General features: G+C 47.7%; 1 protein-coding gene across 1 annotated transcript; it reads left to right on the top strand.

The window, feature by feature from the left end:
- Positions 1–1,799: 1,799 nt before the first annotated feature.
- On the top strand, positions 1,800–8,817 carry LOC133025789 (lactose-binding lectin l-2-like). Its single transcript, XM_061092531.1, has 2 exons — positions 1,800–2,112; positions 8,472–8,817. The coding sequence occupies exons 1-2, from the start codon at positions 1,866–1,868 to the stop codon at positions 8,726–8,728; spliced, it is 504 nt and encodes a 167-aa protein (XP_060948514.1). The 5' UTR covers positions 1,800–1,865; the 3' UTR covers positions 8,729–8,817.
- The last annotated feature ends 424 nt before the right edge of the window (positions 8,818–9,241 follow it).

Raw genomic sequence — 9,241 nt, 5'->3', positions numbered from 1 at the left:
ACCAACAGAGCAGACACCCTCTCTGAAGCGTATAAAAAAATTGCAGCCTGCCCACCTGTCTCCTTCAAACTATCTTTCTCATTCAACAGTGCAGATCATCTCCAACCCCTCGTCCTGCTCCTGTGACAGAGAGAGAGAGACGCCAACATGATCCTGCTCCTCCTTCTGTTCGCCCTGACCCTCGGTGCTGTGTCTCCTTCAGATGGAGAGCTCTACTATTTGTCACAGAGAGCTAACCTGGTGTCTATCCAAAGTCTGGATGAAGAGAATTTTGTCAAAGCCCTGATCAAGAACATTCTATTACATGAATAAACTGTAGGTTTTATGTGACATCCAGGTGAGCGGGTGGTTTATTTCACCTGCCTTCACTCACAATGTGGTTGTATATGACTGAAATGTCCAATGATATCAAGCACCCTCTCTGAAGCGCCCAAAAAGAACATGGCTGAGGTGGGAAGCTGTTTTGAAGGAATGTTTTTGGTCCATCTTCGTTTTCTTTTTTAACACTTACACTATAAGAAACTCCATAGACAACACCAAAATATTCAGAACTCAGTGGATTCCTTGTGTTATTAGTCTTAATCGAGAGGGAGATCATAAATGTATTAATTTTGAAGTCCTGCTTCTTAAATCAGAAACCAGATTTGCACAGTTCTAAGGAACATGAGAATCTTCAACTTAACTGGATCCGTTGAAGACAGTGGTATCAAGCATTTTGGGCTTGTCAAAATGATAAGGTTTTTATATTAAGATGTTTGAATCATAAATCTAAACTGGACAAACTAATTTTCTTACTTTTTAAGACTATTTGTATTATTTAACTGGATCTATTATGAAGCCTCCAACTGTATCAAAGTGAGTAAAGAATTTCTAAAGGAAAAGCTCAGTACAAAGATAAAAGTAAATGATCAAATCTGTAGATAAATGGCCGCTGCTGGTGCCCAGTGATCTCAGCAGCTTCCCAGAAAGGGCAAAGGGAACATTGACTCACTGGTAATTAAAAAGCACTGATATCAGATGGATCATTAACAGATAGTTTGTCCTTTTCATTGCGGTTTATCTGTTTGTTAGCTGGATTTCGCAAGATGCTTCTTCACCAGTGTAATGCTTCGTGCCAACTCTGATTGGACCATGGACCAATCATTATTGATTACTTTAAAAGAAACAAAACACTGTGGCACTGTTATAGTGCAATCAATATGTATAAAATCTAAGAACATAGAAAAACAAAGAGTAGATCTCTCATGGACGTTTCAAAGCTAAACAGTTGTTGATATTTAGTGAACAATTATTTCCGCCTTTATTTCCTTATTGTCTTTTTACAGTGTTGGGGGATTCTGGGGCTAACACTTCTAATACACGTTTGTTGGCAATGCTGTTTGCACGTTAGAAAAAACACAAAGTTCACGATACAAGAGAGGACACATTAAAGACTTTGTAATCCCAACAGTGTCGATGTGTCAACTTATGTTTTGCAGTTGTTTACCTGGTCTGAATGACAAGACGTCTACCACAAAGTGACATATCTGCCCTCGTGTCGTCTTTTCTAAAGCTGCGTTTTACGAGATCAAAAGGTTGAACGGAAGAATCAAGCGGAAAGTTATGCGACGTCCATGTGAGCTGTTGGTTTTACTGCCTCGTGCTCAGTGAAAACACTTTTATCGGGCAGCTGTGTATAAAACAAAATGTTTGTCAAGTGCATTTGACCAATAACATTACAGCAACAGAGCAGACACCCTCTCTAAAGCGTATAAAAGAACGCAGCCTGCCCACCTGTCTCTTCCAAACTCTCATTCTCATCCAACAGTGCAGACCATCTCCAACCCCTCGTCCTGCTCCTGTGACAGAGAGAGAGAGACGCCAACATGATCCTGCTCTTCCTTCTGTTCACCCTGACCCTGGGTGCTGTGTCTCCTTCAGATGGACCTGAGGTCAAGCTGCAGCGTGGAAGCTGTCCCTCGTTCTGGTTCAGCTTCAACAACCGCTGCTACAAGTATGTTGCCACAGAGCTGAACAGGGCTGATGCAGAGTTCCACTGTGTGTCACAGGGAGCCAACCTGGTGTCTATCCACAGTCTGGATGAAGAGAATTTCATCACACGGCCTCCTGCCTGTGGATGTGTGTATGCTTTGTCAATGTGTGTGTATGCTTTGTCAAGCTGCAGGTGATGAGCTGGTGGGCGTGGCCAATTCCCAAACCTCTGTTAAGCTGGTCCTTCCTCCTGCCTGAGTCTCTTCCTGACATCGCCTGGCTCCGGAGGGAGAGCGGTGTGCCGCTCCGCCGCAGCCCCTCGTTTTCTATTGTGTTCTCTTGGTTTGCTTTGCCGTCATTTTGGTCCCTTGTGTTAGGGAAATAAATTATCCTTTTGTTACTTTTACCTGCGCAGTTCCTTTTATTTGTCCGACCATGAGCCGGGTCGTGACAAATGTGGGGGCTCGTCTCGTTGTCCGTGTGCGCTAGTAAGCCAGAGTTGTGAATGAACTCACGGGAGTTTGTGAATGGAACCGTTTTGGCGGCGTTGCTGTTGAGTGGCGTGGGAACCCGGAAGTCGCGAGGGCTTGTGTGTGTGGTTTGTACGCCACGGTTTAGCTGTGATCTGCGAAGGTAAATTTTGGGCCATGGTTGTGTTGTTTCTCTGGGTCACTTGGCTTTTGTTGCTGCTTGAAGATAATTGTTTTGTCCGGGCATCCTGATCAGTTAGCCGCCGGGTGAGCAGATCTCGCCACTTTATTATTTTGCCTTTTTTGTTTTGGTCGGTAACCCTGAGGAGGGAGTGCGCTGGCTTTGGGTTGTTGCAGCTGGCCAGTCTCGGTCAGATGTAATTTCCTGCGGTTGGTGTCACTTCGAGCTCGGCAAGCCGACGAAGACTACGTGAGGTTTAGTAAGTATTGTGGTAGGTAGTTAGGGGTTGGGGTGTCTCGGCTTGTGTTTTTTCGTAGCTCCTTGTTTGGGAGTTACCTGGTAAGTAGCAGCAAAAGTAAGTATCCTGGAGTTTTGTATTACTGTGTGTAGAGTATGGCGGATGTGGCGTTTTTTGTTCAGGCTCCGTCGGAGGAGTTGCTGGATAAGTGCACGCGGGAACAATTGTTTAAAATAGCGGAGCATTATCGTATCGATATCCCAGATAGAAGAGTGAAAGACGCGACAATTCAGAATGTTTTGTTTGCTGCATTATGCGAGTTGGGTATATTGTCGGGTGCTGCGCGTCCTCCCCAGGCCAGGGTGGAGAGTTTGGCTCCACTGGCTGCGAGCGCGAGTGACCTCACGTTTGAGCAGCAGAAAGAGTTACTGTTGTTGCAGTTGGAGCATGCTAAGACGTTGAAGTCAGTTGAAATGGAGAAGCAGATTGCAGTGGAAAAACTCCGCTACCAGACGGAGCAAGCGAAGCTGTCGGTAGAGCAGTCTCGGCTGGAGTTGCTGAGGGCTGGATTTTCGGGTGGAGCCGCCTCGGGAGCGCAGGAGAGTTCCTCCGTTCGTCCCGGGGGCGGAGGTGAGTGTTTTGATGTGCTTGGCAATCTGCGGTTACTTCCGAAGTTTAATGAGCGGGATCCAGAGTCGTTTTTTTCTTTGTTTGAACGTGTGGCTGAGTCACGGAAGTGGCCTGAGTCAGCCCGCACGGTGATGCTCCAGTGCGCACTGACTGGCCGTGCGCAGGAGGCGTATTCTGCTCTGTCGGTGGCTGATGGCCAAGATTATGAGTGTGTAAAGTCTGCCGTATTGAAAGTGTACGAGCTCGTGCCGGAGGCTTATCGTCAGCGCTTTCGTTCATGGAAGAGAGTGGAGAAGCAGACGCACCTCGAGTTTGCTCGTGACCTGGCGGGTCATTTTGCGCGTTGGTGTGCCGCGTTAAAAGTGGAGACGTTTGAGGATTTGTCCGAGTTAATTGTGTTGGAGCAGTTCAAAAATTCCATACCTGAAAACATTGCACAACACATTAACGATCTCAAGGTAAGACGTGTGTCTGAAGCTGCTTCAGTGGCAGATGACTATGTGTTGACGCATAAACGCTCTTTTGGTGAGTGGCGCGCGCATAGTGGCAGCCGTGGTGGACCGTTTGCAGAGCGTGCTGAGGCAGCTCTGGGGAGTTATGTTGGTCGTTCAGGTAAATCCGACGCCAGGGAACGTAACTCGAGGGGTTTTGAGAAAACCTGCAGTTATTGTCATAAAAGAGGTCATTTCAGAGCTGATTGTTACGCACTTAAACCCAGGGTTCCCCAGGGGGGTCCCATGGCGCAGCCAAAAGGTGCTTGCTGCGCTGTCTCGTTGCCTCGCGCACCAGCGGTGAGTGAGGTGGGTGTGCCAGCTCGGGGTGAATCCGTGTCTGTGGGGTTGGCGTCTTTTCTGCCGTTCATTTCTGGTGGCCATGTTTCTCTGGTGGGGGGCAGGTTGAAGGTGCCAGTTAAAATACTGCGCGACACAGCGGCCTTTGATTCCTTCATTCAGGCTTCTGTGCTGCCTTTTTCCGCTGAGACTCACACAGGTTGTTGGGTGCCTGTTGTAGGTATGGAAATTAATGTTCTGCAAGTCCCTCTGCACAAAATCACATTACACTCTGATCTCTTCCAGGGCGAGATAGTTGTGGGTGTGAGGCCGGCGCTGCCTGTTGAGGGGGTCACTCTGATCCTGGGTAACGGTGCTGCAGGTGAGCGTGTGTGGGGTGATGTGGCCCCGTCTCCAGTGGTTTCCTCAGTTCCCCTGGTGAGGAAGCAGCCTGATGAGGATGAAATAAGTTTCCCCGAAGTGTTCACAGCGTGTGCGGTGACGCGGTCTATGTCCCAACATTCTCCACCAGAGCCGCCTGAGTGTGGCGTGGGTGATGGTGAGGCAGTAGATGGGTGGTGTTTCTCCCTGTCTGATGTTTCCCTTTCAGTTACGCAGGAAGAGTTGGAGAGTGAACAGCGAGCCGACGCGTCCCTGAAGGGACTGTTTGACATGGTGTTGCCTGCGTCGGAGGTAAAGAACGACTCTCACTGTTACTTTCTGTTTAAGGGATTGCTCATGAGAAAATGGGTGCCTCACGGGGACGATTTTGTAGGGGATCCCGTCCTCCAGATTGTCCTGCCTTCGAAGCTCCGGGAGACGGTGCTTCGCCGGGCCCATGATGACTCGGGTCACTGGGGGGTGAGAAAAACATACAACCGAGTGCTGAAACACTTTTTTTGGCCTAAATTAAAGAGGGATGTGTCTGAGTATGTGAAAACCTGTCATACCTGTCAACTTGCGGGGAAGCCAAATCAGGTGATTAAACCAGCTCCTCTGTTTCCGATTCCGGCTGTGGGTCAGCCATTTGAACACCTTATTATAGACTGTGTGGGTCCGTTGCCACGTTCCAAGTCGGGTGCTGTTTATTTGCTTACGGTCATGTGTCAAACCACCCGTTATCCGGCAGCGTATCCTTTACGCACGATCACAGCGCGTTCTGTGGTGCGCGCCCTGACACAGTTCATTGCTATATTCGGTATCCCGAAGGTGATTCAAACTGACCGCGGATCAAACTTCACCTCTCACCTGTTTTCACAAGTTTTGAAACAGTTGGGGGTTAAACACAATAAAGCATCGGCATATCACGCTCAGAGTCAGGGGGCCCTGGAGCGTTTTCACCAGTCTCTGAAGTCGTTGTTACGTACATATTGTGTGAAACTGGACGGAGACTGGGAGGAGGGGTTGCCCTGGTTACTGTTAGCGGCGAGGGAGGTGTCCCAAGAGAGCACAGGGTTCAGTCCCAACGATTTGGTGTTTGGGCACACTGTGCGCGGCCCTCTGGATCTTTTGTGCGAGCAATGGAAGGATGCTGCTCCACCAGAAAATGTACTTGATTATGTAAATGGGTTCCGTCATAGGTTGTATGCTGCAGGGGTATTGGCAAAGAAAAACTTGGGTACTGCACAGAGTAAGATGAAGACACTGTATGACCGGAGGGCTGAGAAGCGCGTGTTCAGTGAGGGGGACCGGGTCTTGGCGTTACTTCCCATCATTACTTCTCCATTTCAGGCGAAGTATGGAGGTCCTTATGAAATAAAGAAAAAAACGTCTGAACATAACTACATCATTGCTACGCCTGATCGTAGACGGAGTGTCCAGATGTGTCATGTCAACTTATTGAAACCTTACTATGAACGTGTCCCTCCAGGTGAAGCTGTCTCCGCCTCCTCTGTGCCTGTGCGGCCTGTGTGTTCTGTGAGTAGAGTGTCTGTGGTTTACCCTCCACAGTCGGTGCCTGCCGGGGTGGAGGATGGTCTGCCCGACGCTGATGCTGGGGTGCAGCAAGGTCGTTTAAAAAACTCTGAGTCCTTGAACAAATTACATCTTCTGTTGGGCCATCTGTCTGAGTCACAACAAGCCGACCTAGTTGAAGTGATAAGTTCCTTCCCATCTCTGTTTGGTGACACTCCTACTCAAACAAATGTAATTGAACATGATATAGATGTAGGTGATGCACTCCCAATTCGCCAAAGGTTTTACCGCGTTAGTCCTGAAAAACGTGTGTCCCTTGATGCGGAAGTGAAGTATATGTTGGATAATTGTATTGCTGTTCCCTCCTTTTCCAGTTGGGCATCTCCCTGCATTTTAGTGCCGAAGCCAGACAAAACATTCAGGTTCTGCACTGATTTTCGCAAGCTAAATGCTGTAACGAAACCAGATTCTTTCCCGCTGCCTCGTATGGAGGATTGCGTTGACCAAGTGGGCCACGCCGCATTTGTGAGTAAATTTGACCTGTTGAAAGGATATTGGCAGGTTCCGCTGTCCGAGCGTGCACGTGACCTGTCTGCATTTATTACACCAAATGGTCTCTTCTCGTATAATGTTATGACTTTTGGTTTAAGAAACGCTCCTGCCACGTTCCAGAGGCTCATGACCAGAGTCTTGGGGGACTTAGAGGGGTGCACTGTGTATTTGGACGACGTGGTGGTGGTTTCAGACTCGTGGCCGTCTCATGTGGAGCGTGTCCGTGCGTTGTTCCTGCGCTTGGCTGAGGCGCGCCTGACCATCAACCTCGCCAAGTGCGAATTTGCACGGGCCACGGTGACGTACCTGGGCCGGGTTGTGGGTCAGGGTAAAGTCCGTCCCGTTGCAGAGAAAATAAGAGCTGTCCAGTTCTATCCTCCGCCCACTACTAAGAAGGAACTGATGAGGTTCCTGGGTTTGGTGGGGTATTACAGGGGGTTTTGCCGTAATTTCTCAGAAGTCGTTGCACCATTAACTGATCTACTTAAAATGCGTGTCCCATTTGTGTGGTCTCCTCTCTGTCAGCAGGCGTTTGAGAGGATAAAGTCTCTGCTGTGTGAAGCACCGGTCCTGGCCGCTCCGAGGTTTGACCGACCTTTTGCGCTTCAAGTCGACGCTAGTCACACCAGTAGGTGGCGTTTTGTTGCAAGCCGATGAGTTGGGTTTGGAAAAACCAGTTTGTTTCTTTTCCAAGAATTTTAACTCATATCAATTGAACTATTCAACGATTGAAAAGGAGGCACTGGCCTTAGTTTGGGCTCTGAGAAACTTTGAAGTGTACTTGGGCTCTGGAGCGGTACCCGTAGTGGTGTACACTGACCACAACCCACTTTTGTTTTTGAACTCGCTGCAATGTCCTAACCAGCGTCTGATACGTTGGTCGTTATTTCTACAGTCACATTGGCTTGATATTAGACACATAAAGGGTGCGGAAAACGTCGTAGCCGACGCACTGTCTCGCGTTCCTCAGGATTGAGGTTTGAGCTAAGACTTTAATGCTGTTATGATGGTGTCCTGTTGCGCTCCTGTTCCCTCTTCTGTCATCCTTCCCTCTTAAATTGCTTCCCACTGGTACCAGGTTGCTGAGGTGGGGGTGTGGAAGATGCGCGTAGTGAGCTGTGTGGTTCTCAACAGCAGCTGGTGTTCCTGTCCTCGGATGTGTGTGCCCTTGTGTGTGTGCCTTAAACATCGTAAACTCTATACGTGTAAAAAAAAAAAAAAAAAGTAAAACTTCAAAGTAAGTAGAATGTATATATTTGTGAAGAAAATAAACTTTATAGTAGGTAGAATGTGTAGCCTATATATGTGCAAAGTTAAAAAAAAAAAAAATAATAAATAAATTTGGTTTTGGTTTAATAATGAGGGAGCCATTGTCGAGTTCGGGGTTGGGCCCCGTTTTTCAGGGAGGGGGGTGTGACGGCCTCCTGCCTGTGGATGTGTGTATGCTTTGTCAATGTGTGTGTATGCTTTGTCAAGCTGCAGGTGATGAGCTGGTGGGCGTGGCCAATTCCCAAACCTCTGTTAAGCTGGTCCTTCCTCCTGCCTGAGTCTCTTCCTGACATCGCCTGGCTCCGGAGGGAGAGCGGTGTGCCGCTCCGCCGCAGCCCCTCGTTTTCTATTGTGTTCTCTTGGTTTGCTTTGCCGTCATTTTGGTCCCTTGTGTTAGGGAAATAAATTATCCTTTTGTTACTTTTACCTGCGCAGTTCCTTTTATTTGTCCGACCATGAGCCGGGTCGTGACACAGCCCTGATCAAGAACTTTGATCATGCTGAAGGATTCACCTGGATCGGACTCAGCGACATCCACAAAGAAGGCCGCTGGATGTGGTCTGATGGTTGTGCAGTGGACTTTACCTTTTGGGCCACAGGAGAGCCAAACAACCTCCGAGGAAGGGAAAACTGTGGTCATAACAATTTATTCACCGAAAAGAAATGGAATGATGAATCGTGTAGTGTCCCTTTTGCTTCTGTTTGTGCCTCTCGCATAACGTGTCCTCAGTGATTGTTAAGTCTGATTTAATCTGGTCACTGATCACCTGATGCTTGTTGACATGAAATAGTCCTCAGCAATAAAGATACAAATGCACACTCCTCTGTTTGTTCTCATTTCACCCACTTAATTTTCATACCTGTTGTCAGGTATTTGTTTTTGGTGATTTTAACAAATCTAATGTTATTTTCAATATCAATGATAAATATGAGCACAAATAAAATGGTGATGATGTGTCAAATTAAAGGATGGTAGTGAGAGTGAATGCAGACAGAAGACAGAATGGAGTGGATGACTTGAAAAATAAAGCATGAAACTAAACAGCTACTTTTATTGACATATGCTTTTTGGGAAAATCACTGAGTCGGTGGTGGAAGCAAACTGCACGTAACATGACGAAAATGAAAGAGAGAGACATGTTTTTCACAATGATTTGAAGTGTGCCAGAGACGGGGCAGATCTAATATGGAGTGGTACGCTGTTCCACTAGTTTGTGGCGGCTACTGCAAAGGCTCGATCGCCTCT

This window comes from Limanda limanda, chromosome 19, assembly GCF_963576545.1.
Source record: "Limanda limanda chromosome 19, fLimLim1.1, whole genome shotgun sequence".
NCBI classification, from domain to species: Eukaryota; Metazoa; Chordata; class Actinopteri; order Pleuronectiformes; family Pleuronectidae; genus Limanda; species Limanda limanda.
Note: the sequence above shows the minus strand (reverse complement) of the source record. Positions and strands in the feature narration are given on the sequence as shown.